Source organism: Phyllostomus hastatus, unplaced genomic scaffold (genome assembly GCF_019186645.2).
Source record: "Phyllostomus hastatus isolate PE091 unplaced genomic scaffold, TTU_PhHast_1.1 phas_scaffold_345, whole genome shotgun sequence".
Taxonomy (NCBI): Eukaryota; Metazoa; Chordata; class Mammalia; order Chiroptera; family Phyllostomidae; genus Phyllostomus; species Phyllostomus hastatus.
Window position 1 is genome coordinate 913,714 of NW_025334024.1, and position 20,604 is coordinate 934,317.

General features: G+C 56.0%; 3 protein-coding genes across 6 annotated transcripts in view; 2 read left to right on the top strand and 1 right to left on the bottom strand.

Moving 5' to 3' along the window:
* The first annotated feature begins 454 nt into the window (after nucleotides 1-454).
* Nucleotides 455-5,202, top strand: PABPN1L (PABPN1 like, cytoplasmic). The gene is made up of 8 exons (XM_045819115.1): nucleotides 455-730; nucleotides 1,153-1,291; nucleotides 1,617-1,684; nucleotides 2,203-2,309; nucleotides 2,406-2,493; nucleotides 3,084-3,172; nucleotides 3,204-3,258; nucleotides 5,026-5,202. Exons 1-8 carry the CDS (start codon nucleotides 455-457, stop codon nucleotides 5,200-5,202), a joined length of 999 nt encoding a protein of 332 aa, XP_045675071.1.
* A 2,415-nt stretch (nucleotides 5,203-7,617) lies between these two features.
* On the bottom strand, nucleotides 7,618-11,765 carry TRAPPC2L (trafficking protein particle complex subunit 2L). Of its 3 annotated transcripts, none has more exons than XM_045818745.1 (5): nucleotides 11,646-11,765; nucleotides 10,048-10,220; nucleotides 9,004-9,091; nucleotides 8,794-8,873; nucleotides 7,618-7,835 (listed from the first exon to the last, which is right to left on the bottom strand). In XM_045818745.1, the coding sequence occupies exons 1-5, from the start codon at nucleotides 11,676-11,678 to the stop codon at nucleotides 7,790-7,792; spliced, it is 420 nt and encodes a 139-aa protein (XP_045674701.1). In that variant the 5' UTR covers nucleotides 11,679-11,765; the 3' UTR covers nucleotides 7,618-7,789. The 3 variants fall into 3 exon arrangements, with proteins under 3 accessions (XP_045674701.1, XP_045674704.1, XP_045674702.1); XM_045818748.1 differs by having other exon boundaries at nucleotides 10,048-10,197; nucleotides 11,646-11,762; XM_045818746.1 differs by lacking the exon at nucleotides 11,646-11,765 and adding an exon at nucleotides 10,478-10,744.
* A 67-nt stretch (nucleotides 11,766-11,832) lies between these two features.
* GALNS (galactosamine (N-acetyl)-6-sulfatase) overlaps nucleotides 11,833-20,604 on the top strand; it is a 31,776-nt gene continuing 23,004 nt past the window's right edge. The window contains exons 1-3 of one of the 2 annotated variants that reach the window (XM_045818743.1): nucleotides 11,833-11,964; nucleotides 19,555-19,678; nucleotides 20,433-20,507. In XM_045818743.1, coding sequence (XP_045674699.1) covers nucleotides 11,848-11,964; nucleotides 19,555-19,678; nucleotides 20,433-20,507 — 316 coding nt within the window. In that variant the 5' untranslated portion in view covers nucleotides 11,833-11,847. Of the gene's footprint in view, nucleotides 11,965-12,139; nucleotides 12,278-19,554; nucleotides 19,679-20,432; nucleotides 20,508-20,604 lie in introns of those variants that run through there. The other variant, XM_045818744.1, reaches the window with a different exon arrangement.

Consider the following 20,604-nt stretch of genomic DNA (forward strand, 5'->3'; position numbering starts at 1 on the left):
CCCATATGCCATTCTTCCTCCTGCACGCTCAGATCATTTGCTCATATCTGCGTCAACTGAACAGTGGCCTACCATGGGTGTGTAGACAGGCGCCTCCGGTTAGCTTCCTGAGTTGTCACTGCCCCTAGCTCAGGTCTCGAAGCAAGCCTGGCTGAGCTGATGTAGGGGAGGCCCTCCTATGCTCCACCTCGGTGACACTCCTCTCTCCTCCTCCAGGGTCCTGGAGATGCCTGCCCCAGTGAGGAAGAAGTGGGCAGGGGCAGGGGCAGAGGTCCACAGCCTTTGGCTCCTCTGGGCCCAGAAGCCAGGGCTGGAAGCTTGGCTGCAGCTGGTGGCCTTTTAAGCGCTTACTGGGAGCAGCTGGCCTGGAGGAAGGCTTAAAATCCAAGGAGGGCGCCAGTAGGTGCTAGCTCGGAGGCAACCATTGGAGGAGGTCCTACCTGCACGTCCCCTCATGTGGCCTTTTAGTAGCCATGCTCTCTTCCCACCCCCCACCGAGGCCTGGCTCCAGAGGGTTTTGTCGGACCCTGAGGCCCAGGGCTGGGGGGCCTGGAGCCAGACCAAGAAGACCCCTCTGGAGCCTGAGTATGGGGACAGGAAGGAGGAGGAGGAAACAGGGAAAGAAGAGGACAACGAGGAAGACTCAGACTTCCCTCTGTTCCTGCTTGAGATAGAGAACCTGCCCGAGGACCTCCCGGAGGACCTGCCCAAGCACCCAGTGCCTGACCAGGTTAACAGCCTTGTGGAGCACAGCTGCTTGGAGCATTGGGCGAGGGCTGGCAGGAGACCTCGGGCACCCTGTGTGGGGGCCTGGGGTGGGGGCAGGGGATGAACTCCTGCAGCTCTGACCTCAGAGCTGTCCCCAGCCTTGAAGGAGGGAGTGGGGGTGCCATTGTCCCCTGCCTGGAAGAGGGTACTGGGGGTGCCCAGCCCTGCACAGGCTGGAGGGAGTAGGGCGGCCTCTCTAGAGAAGCCTTGCTGTGTTGGGGGAGGATTACAGGGACTTCTCTGTGCCCCAGTCCTTTCCCTTGGAGAAGCTCCCAGCATGTTTCCAATGGGTCCCCAGCCCTGAGGATCACTGGGATCAGGCCTGCCCACCTTTTCCCTCCCTCGAGAGAAGCTGGGGCTCAGCCTGGGGCTGTGTACTGGCAGGAGCTAGAGGCCATCAAACTGAACCTGTGGGCAGTGGAGCAAGCCCAGGAGCCAGAGCTGCCCAGAGCACAGGGCCGGGCAGGAAAAGAGGAGGGAGCTGGGTCCGTGCTGGCTCCACAGCTGCTGGGCCCTGAGACAGGTAGGAGCTAGCAGGCCAAGCAGACCCCTTCCCTGGGAAGGTGGGTGGCCCCCAAATCCTTGGGCGTGTGGCTCTGAGCCCCCTTCCTGCTCTGTGTATCAGGGTGGGCCGTGAGCTGCTACTGGGAAGGGGCCAGCTAGCTCCCAGGGAGTGTCAAGCTGGCAGGCGACAGAGGTCCTTCCAGAACAGGCCCAAGGAGGACCTCTCTCCCCAGGCCTGAGGAATGAGCCATAAACATGAAGTACCTGCCCTAGCAGCTGCAGAGCGCCCCAGCCGGCAGTGAGGCCCCCACACCCAGTCTGTCCTGAGGCTGCTCTCTCTGCAGGCTGCCCCTGCCCCGAGGCCCCCGTGGAGAAGGCAGAGGCGGACCCCAGATCCATCTACGTGGGCAACGTGAGTGCGGAAGGGGCGTGAGATGGGGTCTTTTCAGGCACCACCACAGGTCTGCTGCCTCCTCCTGGCTGTGAGGGTTAAAGGAAGGGACACGTCTGGGGCACGCTCCAAGGCACACAGGCCTGAGGGGAGAAGCGGGAGGGCGGGTCTGCCCTGGCGGGGGAAGGGACTGCGGGCTGCGTTGTCACGTGCTCTGATTCCCCAGGGAGCTGGGGGTCGGCATGTCCACACGAAATCTCCCTGGTGGTCAATCAGTGGCAACAAATTCCACTTTAAAAAGCCATATACTCTTTGCACAGGCCAAATGCACACAGGAGTGTCACCTGACATGCTGGGGTTGGGGGGTGGTTCATCTCGGTCTCCAGTCCGCCTCCAGCAGGGGTGAGGGCCGAGGCCTCCACTACCCCCACAGCCTGGGCTCCAGCGAGCCCCTCTCTAAGGAGGAAACATGCTACAGGAGGGCCAGGAGGGGGAGGCCTCTGCAGGAGCGCCGCCCCCCCAGGCCATCCCTCTGCCAGGTGGACTACGAGAGCACTGCCGAGGAGCTGGAGGCCTATTTCAACCTCTGCGGGGAGGTCCAGCGGGTCAGCATTCCGTGCAACAAGTTCTCCGGACACCCCAAAGGGTCAGCACAGGGCCTTGGGGAGGGGCCAGGCGCCCGAGCGCAGTGTCCCGCATGGGTGACCTGGGTCGGCACTCACCAGCCCTTGTTGCACCCCAGCTATGCCTACATAGAGTTTGCTACTGAGAGCTCAGCCCACGCTGCTGTGGGGCTGGACCAGAGCGTCTTCCGAGGCCGAGTCATCAAGGTGTGTGAACCCTGTGAGTCACCGGGACACCTTGAGGTGGGGGTGCTGGGGTGCGGGCTGTGTTCTGAGCTTCTCTACATTAGCCCATTAACCCCCAAGGTGCTGGGAAATGCAGGCCTAGGGAGGCTGACAGAAGGGCCCAGCCTGACCTTCCTCCAATCTCCCAGCATCTCTGGGCACACCTGCTGGGCAGCAGGAGTGGGGCGAAAGTCCCCAAGACTCCAAAGGGTTTGGCTTGTGTGTGGCACTGGGGAGGTTCCCCTCCCAAGCTGGACCCCATCCCACAAAGGGGGAGATGTTGGCTCAACAGGAACAGATCACGTGCTCACCGCTGCAGCTGGACACTTTAGGCCTAAGCGGGATCTTGCCAAGGTTGAGAACAAGGGCCAGGTCTGATGCCTCAGGAGGCCCCATGCCATGGAGGCCTGGTGGGCTCTGGGCCACCCGCTGTGGGCCTCTAGCAGAGAAACCCAGGAAGACTTCCTGGAGATAGCCTCAGTCCTGGGATCTGCCCTGGGGAAAGGATTTGGGCTGCACTGAAGAGGAGGGTGTGAGAACAGGGTCTTGGACCACTCGGCTTTTGGTTCCAGGTAATGCCCAAAAAGGCCTGCTTACCAGGAATCGGCTCCACAGACCGAGGGGGCCTGCAGGGACACCCAGGTGCCAGGGGGACACCCAGGTGCCAGGGGGGCACCCTTCTCCCACAGCAGCAGCCTCCGGGGCGGGGCCCGCTTCAGACAGCGAGGGCAGAAGAGGCGAGTGCTGGTGGGAAGGACTTGGCCCAGGGTGGGCAAGGCTCTGGGCGGGCGCTCACCCCCCATTCTCTCTCTGCACAGGAGGTGTGGAAGAGTCTCACTGTACTAAAGGAAGGACCAGATTTTGAGAGTGGGGCTGGATCAGGATTACACAGCTGTGCTCTGTGGGGAACCGTGGACTCCGGGGGGCGGGTCTGGGGTGCTGTGGGGTCCCAGAGCAGGCTGGCGGGACAGCAGCAGCGGGGAGAGAGCATGAGGCTGGAAGAGAAAGGAGGGGGTCAGTGGAGAGCTGCCTCCTCTGTGCCCAGAAGAAGCCACCCTGCGGGAAGACGGCCCGGGCCACGAGGGCCACGCATGATGGCCCAGACTGACAGCTAAAGCCTCAAGTCACTAGCAGGGTACAAGATGGAGCCGGGGGAGAACGTAACTTGGAGCTTTGTGGGGCACCGGGCAAGCCGCGGGCAGGGGGGGCCCAGGCAGTGCTGAGCCAACTCAGGGCTGTCACACTCGGGGCTCCTCAACTACCTCCATTTAAGGAAAAAATAGAAACTTGAGTCTTAATGGTAAAGCATTAATTATTAAATCTGAGTGATTTTTGAAAGCACATGACAACAGACCTCCCTTTATTCGTCTCTCATGGACACGCATTCACTCTTTCTCAGGTGCAGATGCCACAGAGAAAGGCAGGTGGTAGGATATGGCTGTGAGGCCAAGACCCACCACCACCCACTTCACTAAGAGCCAATGGGCAGTGTCGGGGCTTACGGTGTTGCCATTGACCCCCATGCTACGGGGGATGCAGCAGCTAATTCTGCCTTCACCCCAGGTCTGGTGGCCTGCAGAACACATGATCCCCCCACAGTGAGTGACCCAGACACTAGCCATTGTGTGTCCTCACTGTGAGGGAGTGCAAAGGGGCATGCGCCTTGGGCACCCAGCACAGGTCCGGCCTCATCAGCAGTTCAGGAAGCGGAGGGGAGTCTGCTGTGCTTCCTGGGCACCCTGACTGCTGTCCTCTCTGGCACGGACATACTGGCTTTCTCCCTGAAGGTGCAGCATGTTCTCCGGCCCCCGACCGCACTTGGAGCTGGGAAAGGAAGCCTGGAGCCAGGTGCCCGCACACCTGGGTCTGGCATGAACTATTGTGGAGCCCTCTCTGAGCTTTTCAAAGGCAGCTCTCTCCGCCTTGTTATGCTTATTTGATGATCAATTCCTTAAGCTTCAGACAGAATTGGCTTGTGCTTCAATCTACAGGTGGGGCCACCCAGTTAGTCCTCAGATGGGTTGGTCCCTGTCTCTGTCCCTGGCTCCCATTCTCTAGCATTGGCGAAGGCAGGGGATGGTGGACTGCCTCGGCTCCCCACCCACGTGTCTTTAACTTCCTCCCCCAGGTCAGGTTCACTTGCCCCTTGTGGTGGAGTGAGCGATGGCCTTCAAGAAAAAAGATGTCCACATCCAAAACTCTGTGAGTGTGATCTTATTTGGGAAGGGGGTCTTCAACAATCTTGAAATGAGATCACCCTGGATCATCTGGGAACGGGCCCTGAACCCAATAACTCACACTGGATCTGAGGCAGACATGGAAGTCGGGGTGATGCGTCTCACGTGGAGCCCCGAGGGTCACGGGCAGACACCGGAAGCTGGAGGGAGGCCTGGAATGGAGCCTCCCCCGAACCTCCAGGCAGACTCCACTCTGCCGATACTTTGGTTTGGCTCTGGCCTCCAGAGCTGCGAATCAGTTTCTACAGTTTTGAGACCACCCCACCCCCTGCCCCAGTGCAAAGGTGGGCAGGAGGTCTGTCAGGAAGCCTTGCCGAGGTCCCCCAGCAGCTCAGGGCAGAGCCCAACTGGGCCGTGGGCCTCCTGTGCCAGTCGGGACCAGGAACAGCAGGGCTGCCGGGGAGGCACACCCTCAGACATCCCCAAGCTGCAGGCTAGTAGCACCGGGCAGTGACCCGGCTCCTGCTAGCTCAGCACTTCAGGCCTCAGTGGGGGGCATCCTCGTGGGTCTTGACACACTCACTGTGCACACTGGCTGTGCTGCTAAGGGCCTGCTGAGTCTTATACCCCGAGTAGTCAGTTCCTCTTCAGAAGCATTCCCCTGATGCCCTCTGTGTGCCCACGTCAAGGAGAGAGTGGGCCTGGGAATTCCCTTCCCAGGGGGTCTAGGCCTGAGCAGGCCAAGGTGGAGGGGGGCAGAAAGCACTCCTGGACGGAGCCACCACGTGGGCGGTGAGGGCTCTGAGCAGACCCGAGTGGCCATGTCTGGAGAAAGCTGAGACACACATTCCCCTTGCCCCATCCAGTCTGGGGCAGAGGAAGGAGAGAGAGGCACTGGTGCTGGGGGGAGGACCGCCTGACTGCCGGCAGGAACTTCAGCCGAAGAAGGGACCTGGAACAACAGTCGGGCTGACTAGGAGACACACCCGTGGGGCTCAGCCATGGGGGTGGCACAGGGGACAGGCAGGCAGCAGGGCCTCAAGGAGGCTACCTCCTATATAAAGATGTAAAACTGCCATCTGACAGTTCTGCTGGCAGAACAAGACTAGCAGATTAGTTCTAACCCTTGATCTCCTCAGGCTTAATATGCTAATGCTACCTGACATTGTGTGCGGAAACTCCCTAAGCAGACAGCATTCATGGGTTGGTCTGGCTGCACCAACAGAAAAATCCAAATAGCAATGGTTTCAACAAGGGTTTGTCTTTGTTGTTTGTTTTTTACATAAATTGCTGAACACGAGTAGCCCAGGGCTAGTGTCCCAAATCGGCTCCTGCTAGCTTTTTGCTCCCTGTCCTTAGTGTCTGAATCTTGCCGTGTTCTCAAGATGGCTGCCAGGGCTCCAGCCATCAGATTCAAGTTCTAGCCAGGAAAGAGGAAAAAGACGGAGGGACTCCATCTGCCAGATGAACCTCTTTAAAGCATCTTTCCTGCAAGTCCCTCCCACCACCCACTTACATGCCCTAACCACCTATCCTGTGCACTATGAAAGGTAGGAAATTATTGTTTGTCTAGGCAACTGTCCTCAATAATACTGAGGAAGTTAGAAAGAAAGCAAGGAAGAGTGGATGTTGGGTCAGCAACTTGCAATCCCTACTCAGGCAGGAGAGATCGCTATCGGAGCCTCACCCACAGACTGCAGGGAAGACACCCTGTATGCAGGCGGCCTGGGGCCCCCCAGCACTGCAACCAACGCCCATGTGTGGGCACTTTGCAGCCCTACTCTAGGTCCCCAATTCCATCTGCAGTTGAGAATGGGGGTGGGGGGCTGGAACTTGTTCTTAACTCACATTCCTACTTACTTTGTTTACTTGGGTAAGTTAACAAATTACTCCTGTGCTTGTTAGACGGGAGAGAATCCCAAAGAGGTGTAGAGGAAAATCCATCCCCCAGCTCCAGGCTGACCGATGCTACATGTAGCCTCTCCCATTCCCCAGGGGGATCCGGGCCACCCTCCTCCTGGTCAGGGACCCTCTCCCCAGCCACCGAGGCGGGGGAGGGAGGGACTCACAACTGCCTTGGGGCACTGACTTGAGGAAGCCAGCCACTGGCCGTGCCAAATATGATGCAGAGCAGCCTGTGCAGGTGGAGTGCAGGCTCAGCAGGTCCTTGTGGCCTCCCCACTTCATGGGGCACAGTACCAAAGTGTACAGGGTGTTAGAACGTGGGCTGCCTGGCCCCAGGAGGGGCTGACACCTCAGTCACAGTAAACTCTCAGCACCTGTCCTCTGGTCGTGGCTGAACAAGCCTCTGGGGCAGCAGGATGCAGACAGACACCCAACTACATCAGCTGCTCCTCAAATGCAAGCCTTGTCCCACCCAGGCAGCTTGCCCACGGGCTGGAGGGCAGCAGGGGCCTCATTCCCTAGCCCTGTCTGGCCCTCAGGCCACTAGAAACCCCAAGCACTAATAGGCAGAAGAGGTCTCCTTCTGCACAGAAAGCAAGCACCCACAAGCATGACCTGCCGGTACACGAAGGGTCCTAGACCTTGTGATGGCTGCCTCCTGAGGCTGGGCCAAGTCCAGACCTCCGGCTGGTGTGAGACCAGAAAGGGCACTTTGCTGTCCCTTGGGCCCCTCTAAATCCAGCTATAGGCACAGGAAGCCCTATACTCCACGCCCCCTGGTCAGCCACTGGAGGGTGCTGCAAGAGCAGTCGGTGGAGCCGAGGCTGCCCACAAGTCCCTCTGCAGCCTCCACCGCTGCAAGCTCTGTGGACTCCCGCCACCCAGCTCCTGCTACCCCTTCATGCCTTGTGGGGACCGCAGTTCCCTGCTCTGTCTGGTCCCTCACCTCTCCCCCTCCTTGAAAATTGCTACATTAAACTCTGCAGTTAAACCCTCTGGAAACACAGAAGGAAAACACCAAATCTGACATCACAAAACATTTAGTTGATATGTGCTACATCAGGCCTTGCCCCTGTATGGCACATTCGGAAAGTCTGTGATATTCGGGGAGAGGGAAAGGATAATAAATACACCTCTACACCACATGGTTATATACAAAACACTTCTCTTCAACCAACGGGCAGCAACGTTCTCACTCAGCAGACCTGTATCATCATCGATGTCACCATGCTGTCAAAGGCCCTGAAAACAGAAAGAGACCTGTTGGAGAAGAGACCCGCTCCGTACCCCTTGCCGACGCAGGGACAGGCTCGGTGGCACTGCTTGCGTGTGTCCCAGCACACTTCGGGAGTCAGTCTCGACCATCCAGATAAATGAACTTGGCTGAGAAGCTAGGATGTTGTCCTGCCATACCTGGCGATGGGAATCTAAGTCTCCTGCCTCCTACTCCCCTTCGGTCTCCAGGCAGGGATGAGGAGAGGCAGCGTGGGCACGCAGGGCTGTGGCTCAGCGGGAACAGGGGCCATCGAGGCCCTGCACGGCCCAGGAGACACGGAGCTCTACATAACGGCACTGACTTCTCCCCCCCAGGACCCAGGATGACCCAGAGCAGTGTCACAGCTAAAAGGCAGCGCCACGGAAGGACCTGGCTCAGGTCGCTACAGTGTCCTCTCACCTGCTGGCTACAAGAAGACCCTTGGGAAACGTGTCTAGAAATGTAGGGGATTCGCAGGAGCAGGCTAAGAGGGTGGCAATGCTTCTTTATGAAGCATCTTCATGATGTTCCAGTATTCAAAGACTGTTTATTTGAAGTTGATTTGAAGATCTCTGCAATCCACTTCCCTCAACATCCAAGTTCAATATCAAAGAATTAGGCAATGGCAGGAGGATGTTTTCCCAGAAGGCTCTGGTCCACATGCCTGGGCCCTCACTGGGTTCTGTGATGGCGCCCCAGGAACGGCTGGGCACACGTGGGAAAACAAACGGACAAGCCCCGAGCCCTAATTCCCGTTTCACGTGGGGAAGATTTGTGTGAGAGTCTGTTCGGAAAACACAGGGTTCTGCGGCACCACAGCTGCCACCTGAGGAGGGCACTGCCCGCTGCCTTAAAAAGGCCCCCTCCCTTACTTCCAGAACCACTGCCCCTCAGCGCGCCAGGGCCTGCCAACGATGGTGGAGAACCTAAGAGCAGAGGGCCCACCTGGACTGGATGCGGTCCCCTGGGTTATAGAAAGGGTTACACATCACGTCTGTGTAGGAGTTGTGCAGCTTCCGGAACATCTGAAACAAGAGCCAATGGTTTTAACTCACGTGTACCCACAATTACTGCCGTATTTTTTGCTTCCCAACATTCTAAAACAAAGGAAAAACAAACAGCCCCAGGCACGGCTTCTAAACCCCCTACACTTACACTGCGGATCTCATTGTCTCGAAGCGCCGGGTTGGAGGAATCTACCACCATAACAAACTTCACCTTGGAGTTGGTCACGTAACCGTATCTGCACAGCTGGTTAGGGAACACACTGTGAACACAGGGACTCTGTGGCAGCACGACACACGGCCTCACTGTGTGGACAGTGTGAAAGCAGAAGGCCATCTGTGCACGTCCCTGGCTCCGAGGCCACTTTGGAGAAACATGAGCAACCTTGCATCACAGGAAGTGCCCCAGGCTGGGCCTGTCTCGCAACACCAGGAGGACCACATGCGCCACACAGGGTGTGACTAGACACTTCCTCGGGGCAGCTTCTGGTGTTGACTAGAAAAGCAAAAGGCAGGCGGCTAAGCCACGTCCTGATTCAAACCTCGGGGCTGCTTGCCTCGGCCCTGTCCTCTACAAAAAAGTAGAAAAGTAGGGGTCTCACAAAGGGTAGAGCCTACCCACCGCCCTCAAAGCCACTCCGTCTTGTAGAACACGGGCTCCCAGGCAAGCGTCACTGTGGGCAAGCTACACTACTGCTCAAGGAACAGCTCCGAAGTCCTTGGGTTTCAAGCCATTTGGCCCTAGGGGAGTGGTCAAGATTCTACAGTGACTCGTAGGGGGATGGGCCTGACAATGAAATAAATGAACTGATCATCCCTTGCTCAGTGGTGGCAGCCCCTCTGAGAAAGAAATCCTTACAAGCACAAAGTAAGAACATCCCCAGCTCTTCGATAAACCTAACAAAGGACAGATGCAGACTGTCCTTTGCACAATTCCCTAGGTAATTCAAGCCTGGCTTTTCCCACATTATCCTCCTACTTAAAGGGAAAGGGACAAGGTCTGAATCAGCCCCAAGCTGCCCTAATTTCCCCTGGGCTAAAGGCTCTCACCTTTTTTTTTCAACCAATGGTTGAAAATGCCTTTCAAGGTTATCTGATCCTACATAGTACACCACACAACTGCAGGTGTAGTCCCTGGATTCGAACCCTGTGGGGAGAGGCCCGCCAACAGGCCCCTGCTGGGCGTGAAGGATACACCTTATAGTCCTCTGTGGGGTACAGGAGGCCCAGGTAGAGCTCCCTCTGGTCCACCAGGGCCTTCCCCATTGCGGAGATCTTCTCATCCACCACGTCCAGGGACGTGTGCACCATGTAGTGGAACTTCAGTTCGTTCTCCGTGGGGACACTGCGGATGTAAAGGGGGTAATTCTGCAAGAGAGGATGACAGCAACTGAAGTAATGAGAAGCCACCCTGTGTGCACCAATTATGAAAACGAGGCCAGAGCACTCAGGGTGGAGGACCAGCCAAGTGCCAAGTAGCCACAGAAAAGCACTGCCTTCAGGGAAGGTTTACATATGGTCTATGCAGGGGTACCAACAGGGTGGGCAGGGAAAAAAGATGGCTCACAAAAATGGGTTTGAGCACAGCCTGACAACTAACCATGTCACCTGGACAGGTCACTCACCTTATGTGTGAGGTCCAGCCCCAGCACATGCTCTCCTCCTGGCCCTACAATACTGGCTGTTTCCTGATAAGGTGAAGTTTCCTGCAATCTCGTCACCTTAGCAGAGGCGCTGGCATGCCCTCTCACTTAAACCCTTCAGGGCTTGGCTCAAACCTCCCTTCTCTCTGCACATCCACTGCTGACCATCTTAATCCAGAGTTAACAGGATCTGCCCCAGGTTCCCTCATGCCACAATTCACTGCTTCCGTCCCTCACCTGGAGCTGCCCAGATACGGTGAACACTACACCGCCCCTACTCTAATAGGGCTGACATCTGGTAGACAGGCAACAAATCCGCCACCCAATAAATAACGTGTTGTAGCACGTGCTAAGAAGGAAGCCGGCAATCAGGAGCTTCAAGGTGGCATACCTCATAAGCCTGATGCAGAGGGCACAAAAGGATCTAGTTAACAGGAGCATGTGGACAACTACCCAGCGCAGTGTCAGGATTCAGAATCGGCTTTCTAGAGGAAATGAAATCTACAGTGGCCAGTGAAGGGGATGGAAGGTGGAGGAAGGGGGTCAAGGGGAGAGGAGTTCCAGGTGCAAGGCCGAAGGTGAGAAAGCAGATCCTGTCAGGGAAATGCAAGTGCTTCCGCTGGGTTGAAGCGGAGGGTGTTAGCGGTATGGGGGAGGGGGGCGAGGCGACCAGATTATTCAGATATTAACCTAAGGTAATGAGAAGCCACTGGAGAAATTTTAGGCGGGTGCATCACACGATCGAATTTGTTTTTAAAGTAGCACTGTGATATGTGAGTCAGTTGGCCGAGTGGGGGATGGCATGGCCGGCTGGTGTGCGCGGTGCAGCAGGACGAAGTGGCAGGTGACTGGGGCAAGACCTGTGGCGGGCAGGGAGGGCAGAGGCCCGGGGCCCGGGGCCCGGAAGAGAGAGGAGGTCCCGGCTTGTGGGCGCCGGGGGATGACGCTTCCGCAGCTGCAGAAGCGGGCGTGGGCGGCGCCTCCCCCGGAACCGCCCCAACGCTGTCGGCTCCGGGAAGCCCACCGGCCATCCCTCCAGGGCCCTCGGAACACGGGGAAGTGGGAAGGCCGGGAGCTAGGGCGCGACCTAGGGAAAGGTCCCGGAGAGCGGCGAAGCACCGCAGCGCCCACCGCCCGCTAGCGTACGCACCTCCTTAGCGATCACGGCAACGCAAACCGCCATCTTGGGAGGCCGGGCCGGCCACGTCACGTGATACCAGCGGATCACGAGGCCCTCAGGCCCCGCCCTCTGTCAGTCAGCCGGTCCCGCCCCGTCCCGCTGCCCTAGCGGGCAAGCCGCCCGCCCTGCCGCGGCCGCTCGCGCTGGCTCGGCGGAGCCCAGTGTGGTTGCCATGGCGGCGGTTGCTGCAGCGATGAGGTGGCGGGTGCTGCTGGTGCTGAGTGTGGCGGGACTAGGGGCAAAGGGCACCCCGCAGCCACCCAATATCCTGCTCCTGCTCATGGACGATGTGAGTGCGGGCCGGGCTCCCGGGGAATGCTCCGCACGGGGCAGTGGGTTGGGACGACCATGGGTGGGGAAGGCCCGTGGAGGGTGGAGTGTGGGTTGGAGGAGTCCCATTGGGAGAGCGGCCGTGGGCACGTCAGCCTGTGTAGGGAGGGGTAACACCTGGCCCTCCGAGCTGCAGCCTCATAAGCAGGTGAAACTGAAGCGAGATAGTCGTGTCCAGGTTGGGAGAAGATCCCCCTACATTGTTCCCTTTCTTGCCCCTTTTGCTCTGGAAGGGTGGAAGGGCAACCCAGACCAGCTGCCACCCGGGCCAGGTGAGGACTCGCTACGTAGCAGCCCGTGCTCACCCCTGCCCTCCCACCCAGTGGGGGAGGGGCAGGGAAGGGGGGTGTCAAGCCCACTACGAGCCAGGTTCTGCGTACCTAGAAAGCCGATTTCTCTGCACCTGCCCTGCCCCAGGGCTGCCCCTGTTCGCCTGGTCAGGCTGCTCTGACCCTGTTGAGAATTCTAGTGAAAAGTCTGATCTTTAGCTGAAGCAGGAAGAATGTCCCCTGTCAGGTGTATGTGTTCAGCCCCAGACACACAGTCACACTTGTGGGTCAGCCATTTGGAGAGTAGGAAGATATCAGGATTGCTGTCAGGGAGCTGAGTCGTTCAATTGTCCCTTTGCAACTTTATCCCCTGTGCTCCTTTCCAGAAGAAGCAGTGAGTGAAATGCAAACTCTGAAATTAATCAGCGTGAGGCTTTGTGGTACCGTGGGCATGCAGACAGCCTGGGTGGGTGGATCCTACTCCCTGAGCCTGGAGAAGTGACTGAAACTGATCCAGCCTTGTCTCCGTTCTGTCCAGTTCTCCTCACGGCGATGTGACGACCGAGGCAGGGCAGAGGACAGGCTGTGATGTCGGGTCCCATGGTATGATATAAGACAGTGTTCTGGCATACAGCTCCTAAAACCCTTGGCGTGATAGCGGTGTCTGTGGTGTGCTAATGAGATGGCTGGGGCCCTGGGTAGCTTCAGGAAGAGGTCCTCAGAAGACCAAGGTATGATCAGAGGGTTGACGCTTTCAGCGCAACCCTGACCTCCTGGGAGAGAAGAGTGGCTAGAGATTGTGTGCCCTCACCAGAGGTTGATGATGATGATTCAATCAACTGTGCCTTTGTGATGGGGGGGCCTAAATACAGGAACACATGGAGGAACTGGGAGGACAGCAGGAGAGGGTGGATAGCTCCTTGCCCCTTCCCCATACCTCGGCACCTCTTCCTGAGGTGTGTCCTTTATAATGAAGTCATAATAGTAAATACAACACTTCCTTGAATTCTATGAGCTGTTCTAGCAAATTTTGGAACTTGAGCAGATCTGTACCCCCAACTATAGTAGGTTGGTCAGAAGTTCAGGAGACTGGGGACTTGTGGCTGAAGGGGGGCAGTCTTGGGGGACTGAGCCCTTGACCTGTGGGGTCTACGGCGACATCCAGGTAGATAGCGTCAGAACTGAACTGAATTGTTGGACTCGCAGCTGGTGGTGCCTGGAGGGTTGGAGAAGTGGCTGGTGTGGAATCCCCCACATAGGTGGCGTCAGGAATGGGAATAAATATAGCTCGGAGTTCCTCAAAAGGCCAGCACAGCGCTCACAGGAGCCTTTGGACTAAGGCCAGGAGCCTCACGTGGCTGTTGGAGAGTCCTCGGTGGTCGGAATTGAGAGGTGCTGAGTGTGTGAACTACTCTCAGATTTTAAAGAAGACTCAATACAAGAAAAGGAATGCTTAAAAAAATCTCAATAATTTTTATTACAATAATGATTTTGATTATAAAAAAATAACAACACTTAGGTGAGCTTGCAAAAATCATGGAAACCCATCCATAATTCCACCACCCAGAGATAACACTGGACCTGCTTCTTTTTATTTTTTAAAGATTTTATTTTATTTTTTAGAGAGGGGATGGGAGAGGGAAAGAGGGAAACATCAATGTGGTTGCCTCTCGCACGCCCCCTACTGGGGACTGGGAATTGAACCAGCCACCCTTTGATTCGCAGACGGGCACTCAACCACTGAGCCACAACTGCTGGGACTGGACCTGCTTCTTTTTAGTCTCATAAACACATCCAGATGATGACTGCTTCTAAAGCAGGCCCTGCAGCCCCTCAGCCAGTCCCATGCTAATGGCCAGTAGAAAAACCACTTCCTAACAACACTTTAGTCTTGGAAGTGCTTGCTTTTTGTTTCAGTATTAGTCTTCTCTAAGTTGGAGTCCCTGCCAAGGCTTGTTTAAGCAGTCTCTTTTGGATGGTGAGACTCCAGCAGAGTGCTCTTTCAGATTTCTGCCCCTACCCCTTCCCTCCAGGGTGGCAGTGGGTGTGTGAAACAAGTCATGTGCCCTCCAGTTTATTGAAGGCTTGTTAAAACTGTAATATTTGGATATACACACGTACTTCAGAGACTCTGCAGGTCTAGTCCCACCACCGCAGTGGAGCAAGTATTGCAGTAAAGAGAGTCTCACAATAAAGCAAGTCGTGATCTTCTTGCTGGTGGAGAGTCTTGCTTTCAGTTTGTTTAAAAAAAAAACATGAAACACGTGTGAAGCAAGATAGCAAAGCGCAATAAAGTGAGGCTACTAGGAAGTGCAAACTTACGCAGGTAGCTCCTGTGTATTTCTGTTGTTTTAGGCCCTGGAGGTTCTGAGTGGTGGAGCGTGACCAGTGCTGGGAGTGTTTTCACTCAAGGGCGCTGATATGAGAGCCTCCCTGCTTGAGTGTGCCAGGGTGGGGTAGCAGGAACCAGAACAGTGACCAGAAGCCCCAGTGCCAGGCCTCTCCGGTGCAGGTTCCTTCTTGTGGCTTTGGGGTTCTCTGGCAGCTGAAACCAAAGAAGTCTAGAAGACCTTTGTCCCAGTCAGCAAATGTGAATAAGCCAGGCAAATAACAGAAAATGCATGCAAAGTGCCTTAAGCAAAATAAGAAAACCAGCTCTCCTGACTAGACAGGCTGGAGCAGCTGTGACTTCTGGTAGCAGCATCCAGAAGCCCCTCAGTGTGTCCTCACCTGCCCTTACGGTCAGCAGGCCCAGTGGGAGGGCAAGCTGCCTTGCAGACTCAGTCTGCACCCCTGACCCAGGCTCACTGGCTAGGGAGGGGTCTGCTGGCCTGTGCAGCCAGGGCTCGGGCCCATGCCCTGCCCCACCCTCAGAGAGCCAGTCAGGGGGCAGGGTGGGATAGGCGTGCAGACCCTTTCATCCAGGGGGGTCCTGGCGGGGGTAGGGATAGCTTCTGCCTCCTCTTTCCCCAGTGTGCCCTCAGATCCGAGACAGACCCCTGTAGACATGCATTGGCTGAGTTTGGATGTTGAGAACCGTTTCTTCGGTGAACCTGACTCAGCTCTGTTCTCCAAGGCTGATGAGGCTGAAGTCGGTGGGGACAGAGCTCCCTCCCGGGGCATCTCAGCCCAACTGGGTCCAACACCACTCCTGCGGCCGGGGGCCTGGCTCTCTTCGTGTCTGGGTCCCTTGTCTGTAGAACAGTACTAAGGAGGGCCGCCCTGACTGCCGAGGAAGTTGAAGTCCAGCTGCACGGAGGCCAGCTCTGAGGTGACCAGGGTGGGCTCATCAAGCAGGTGCCCCCAACCTGAGCCTCCGGAGCCGGTCAATGGACCCTGGGAAGTCCTTCAGTCACGTGTGTCTTTATAACAGTCCCTAGTAGCCAGCGGTGAGTGATGCCTGCATTGCTCTGAAGTGTCAAGATTCTTGGTGAAAGGAAGGTGGAAGGCAGGAAGAAGATTAAGTCCAGAGACCCAGCTGGCTTTTGTTCCCTGTGAGCGTGGGTGGTCCTGCAGGAGAGGGAAGAAGATACTAAACACTGCATGTGAGATGATTTCATTCATTCCCTAATAATTGCAAAGTGGATGTTAAAATTCCTATTTTTGTAGCTCAGAAAGCCAATCAACAAGTAATAATAGAATGGTATTGAGCCGAGGAAAGTTAACACAGTGGGCCAGTGACTGCTGGCTGCAGAAAGGCCTCCCTGTGAGTAGGCTGGCCCTCGGCCGGCGTCTGGGACCTGAGATTTGGGGAGTGTCCTACCATTCCCCAATAAGAAGGGCTCCCTGTGCTTACACTGTTTATGCGAATGTGATGGATATTGAGCACCTGCCTTCCTCCTAGGAGGCTGGAACTTGGGTGGGTGCCAGGCAAAGGGCACCATGTGACCAGCCCCCCTGCCTCTGTTCCTCCAACTCCTAGAGGGACCGCAGCTCACTTGTGCCTGTGAGGATAAACCGCACACAGGGTGGCGTCAGGGTGGGGGCAAGAAGGACCCTTGAGCATGCAGCCTGAGCGCCTTCTCCAGGGCAGGCCTCACACAAACTGTACCGTCTCAGCCTGCGCCAGGACTCTTGCTAAGTCAGCAGGCACCACTGAGGATGCTTTCCTGCCGCCCCCCCGCCCCACCATCCCCACTCAGGGATGCAGCCTCTGTCCCTGGACACGCAGACTTCCTGCGGGGCCTCGGGTACTCGGGCACATTATCCCTCGTCCCCGGAGAGCACCTCACCTTCCTTTCTTCTGTCATCCATCCTTCTCTCCAGGCACATTTTTATTTCAGCTCCTCTGGTTACCAAATGGAAAAGCCACTTCAGTGACTTCAAAATAAACCGTCTCCAAAGAAATCCAAAGTTGCAAGGGTCTAAAGCAGGGCCCCACAACCATAAGGGCCTTGGAGAACAAACGGCACAGTGTAAAGGCGAAGGCCCTGGGTGGGTTCTCAGACCCTGTGTGTCACGGCCAGCCCACAGCTCGGAGACAAGGACAACTGGAGATGGTGGTGCCTGGGAGAAGCCTGGAGGCCAGACGTCACCAGAGGCAGTGTCACCCTCCTGCGCTCAGCCTTACGGGGAGGGCGGCTATATAACCATGCATGCAGAGAAGGGGCATTAACGATTTCAGTCAGAGAGCAGACTGGCTGGGGCCATCCTGGACAAATCTGCGCTTGCAGCCACCCACGTGTGACCCAGAGCTCCCAGATCCCTTGATGAGATCACTGGACCCGACTCCAAAACCTCTGCAGAGTCAGCCCAGTGTTTCGGAGTTTTCTGGGTCAGCACACTGCCGTGTCCAGTCTTAGGCGAGCCGTTCAGACCCCTGTCCTTGCATGCAGGCCTGAGACTTCTCGGCCAACTCACCAGAGCCCAGTGCATGAGAAGAGCGGTAAGAGGCCCCTGGTGAGCTGGGGAAGCACCAGGGTGTTACAGACTTCAGCAAAAACCAAGTGCCTGCACTTTTCTCACTGCTCTGTTGAGATGTGGTTCACAGTAAGTGCAGCTCACCCAGTTGAAGTGCACAACTCAGCCTTGTCTGGCATGGCTTAGTTGGGCATCACACTGAAAAGTGAAAGGTTGCCAGTTCGATTCCCTGTCAGGGCATATGCCTAGGTTGTGGGTTTGGTCCCCCATCAAGGCACGTGAGAGAGGCAATGATGTTTCTCCCTCTCTTCCCCTCTCTCTAAAAGTAGGTAAATAAAGTCTTTTGAAAAACAAAGTGTACAATTCAGCGATTTGTAGAATAGTCACAGCCTTGTGAAGTCATCACCACAGGCAACCTCAGATCATTGTCATCACCCCAAAGAGGAGCTCCATCCCCACTGGCAGTCACTGCCTCTTCTCCCTTCGCTCCTGGCCGTTCACAGTCTGTTTTCTGCCTCTGTGGTTTGCTTGTTCTGGACATTTTAAAATAAATGGAATCATATAATATTTGTCCTTTTGTGATTGGCTTCTCTCGAAAAGCATCATGCTTTTGAGATTCGTCCATGTCATAACATGCATTAGTATTGAGATGGCCAAGAAGTTCATTTGTTTTTTTCTATAAGATGGCTCTAGCAGTGCTTAGTTGTCTTTTACATCATTTGAAACAATTTTGTTAGATTGTGTTGTGACAGCTGTCATATCAGCATGCATTTAAAACAACTTATCAAAATTGGTGAATTTTTGTGTCGCCATTTTAGTATTGAAGATGGAAGGAAATTGTCACCATTTTCAGCATATTATGCTTTATGATTTCAAGAAAGGTAAAAATGCAAAAAAAGACTTGTGCAGTGTATGGAGAAGGTTCTGTGACTGATCGAATGTGTCAAAAGTGGTTTGTGAAGTTTCGTGCTGGAGATTTCTCACTGGACGATGCTCCACTGTCGGGTAGACCAACTGAAGTTGATAGCGATCAAATTGAGACATTAATTAAGAACAGTCAATGTTATACCATGTGGGAGAGAGCCAACATACTCAAAATATCCAAATCAATAAAGTTATTGATGAAAATTAAAAATATGTCTTTTATTTTACCAGAAAAAAAAACTAAACAGGCTTTTTGGCCAACCCAGAACTTCACTCCTTTTTTTGTGGCTGAGTAGTATTCCAGTGTTTGGGTGGACACATTGTGTTCGCCCATCCTCAACTGGCACTCGGTCATCTATACCTTTGGCACCTGGGAGCATGCTGCTGTGGACGTCATCCGTGCAGTCACACACAGACACGTTTTGGCCTGTGTTGCAGAGACACTGGGAGTGGAATCACTGGGTCCGAGGGTCACTGCAGGTCTGGTGCTCAGACACTTTGTCAGGAGGGAGAAACGTGTCTCTCCATAAGGGGAGGCTGGAGGCTGGAACAGCCTTGGCTCTCTGGGTCCTGTTCCACAGCTGGGGCTCTTTCCCCCGCTGCCCCTCATCCAGGAGAAGAAGGGACGGCAGTTAGCCACTATGGAAGTGACGCCCTAGGGGCTCGTGCTGAGGGGAAATCTAAGGAGACCCAGCCTGGAGGAACCTTGTCACATTTCATCTAGGCCATAGTCATGCTCCATAGTGTGTGTATTCATTTCCTGGGGCATACCAAGTTACCACAAATTTGGTGCCTTAAAACAACAGAAAACTTTTCTTTCCCAGCTCTGGGGGCCAGAGTCTGAAAGCAAGGTGTTGGCAGAGCTGGTTTCTCCTGAGACTCTGAGGGAAGTGCCCCCCGCCTCTCCTCCTCGGCTCGTAGACACCTTGCCCCAGTCTCTGCCTCCGCTGTCTTCCCCTGTGTCTATGCCTCTCCTCCTCCTATGAGGACTCTGGTCCCTGGGTTCGAAGCCCACTCCACCCCAGCATGGCCTCGCCTCAGGTGACATCTGAACTTCCTTGTAAGATCTCATTCACAGGTTCCAAGTGGACATAAACTTGGAGGGCTGCTATTCAACCCCATGCCAGTTGGATAGACCATGTTGTGTTTATTTATTGCCCACTTAATGGACATGGGGGTGTTCCCTCTGGGCCATCACAAACTGTACTGCTGTAGACGCACATGGAGTTTTGTGTGGTGTGCGTTTCAGGGGTGGAACAGCTGGGTCACATGGCCACACTCCACTGAGCTTTGTGGGGAGAAGTTCCGTCTCAGCCTGTGCAACAGACTTAGAGGGCTTCTCCACACCAAGGCCAGGGTGGAGCTGAGCCCCGAAGCTCAGCCATTGCCCATGCTTTCTGTGCCGGGGTCAGGCATGGGGTTGTGAGGAAGCTCTGGGGCCCAGACCCCAAAGGTAGAAGGAGGTTCAGTCCACCCATCCATGCTTTTTCCTGCAGATGGGGTGGGGTGACCTGGGCGTATATGGAGAGCCTTCCAGAGAGACCCCAAATTTGGACCAGATGGCCGCCGAAGGCATGCTTTTCCCGAACTTCTACTCGGCCAACCCTCTGTGCTCACCATGTAAGTGAAGGCTAGCCCGGGGCACAGGCGGGTGCGGGGGTGAGCACAGCAAGAGAGAGCAGACACAGTGAACAGGCATGGGCCAGTGGGGTGGGGGGCATGAGGAGCAGACAGCCCTGACAAAGGCAGCAGCTTCACTGCATCTCCTCTGAGGGCCAGGAGGTCGGGCAGGCATGTTCCCCCTTCCCATTGGCTCCTGGACACGCTGGGTCCTGGCTCCGTGCTGTGAGGGGGCGGGGCCTGAGGCCACTAAGGGCTTGTCCCCTGTAAGGATCTTTGAGGCCTAAGTCGCTGTATGTGGTGGTGCTGATTTCCAGGTACTAAGTGCTGTGGCTTATTCAAAAGCTCTTGACTGGGAAGTGGTTCTCCACTATGGGGAGGGGGTCAGGGTCACAGGGCTGTAGCAGCCTATTCTTTTCCACGTCCCCCCCGCAAGAAGCACTACTGCTGGGGGGCTTCTACACAAATGCTAACCTTGAGGAAGAGAATGAATGCTGGCTCGGGGAGGGGGATGGACATGAGGGGCCATGTGGGCCCCACTACTCAGTGTCCCGGGAGCCAGAGAGAGTAAGGGGGGGCTGGATGGTGCTGAGCTGCAGGGCCTGGCCAGAGCTCCAGGGGGCCCCCCCGAGCCAGTCAGTGCTGGGATGGCCTGCCCACCTGACTCAGAGGCTGGTGGACTGGGAAGCTCCTCAGAGCGTCCTGACTCGCCATGTGTTCTCACCATGTCTCCGTTTTTTTCACCTCCACACAGCCAGGGCGGCCCTGCTCACCGGACGTCTGCCCGTTCGCAATGGCTTCTACACCACCAACGGACAGGCCAGGAACGGTGCGTGTGTGCTGGGCCTCGCTGAACGTCTGGGAGGCTGGGGACTAGAGGGGGCAGGGCAGCATCTGTCCCCTGTTCTCACATGGGACCTTCCTTC

Bases quoted from the DNA above. Each gene is read 5' to 3' on its own strand.
- PABPN1L (XM_045819115.1), top strand. From the start codon at position 455: ATGTGGCCTTTTAGTAGCCATGCTCTCTTCCCACCCCCCACCGAGGCC. The intron at 1,685-2,202 runs GTGAGTGCGGAA...TCCCTCTGCCAG, and splicing joins GATCCATCTACGTGGGCAAC to GTGGACTACGAGAGCACTGC. The intron at 2,310-2,405 runs GTCAGCACAGGG...GTTGCACCCCAG, and splicing joins TTCTCCGGACACCCCAAAGG to CTATGCCTACATAGAGTTTG.
- TRAPPC2L (XM_045818745.1), bottom strand. From the start codon at position 11,678: ATGGCGGTTTGCGTTGCCGTGATCGCTAAGGAG. The intron at 10,221-11,645 runs GTGCGTACGCTA...CCTCTCTTGCAG, and splicing joins TTGCCGTGATCGCTAAGGAG to AATTACCCCCTTTACATCCG. The intron at 8,874-9,003 runs GTAAGTGTAGGG...CTCTTGTTTCAG, and splicing joins GAGACAATGAGATCCGCAGT to ATGTTCCGGAAGCTGCACAA.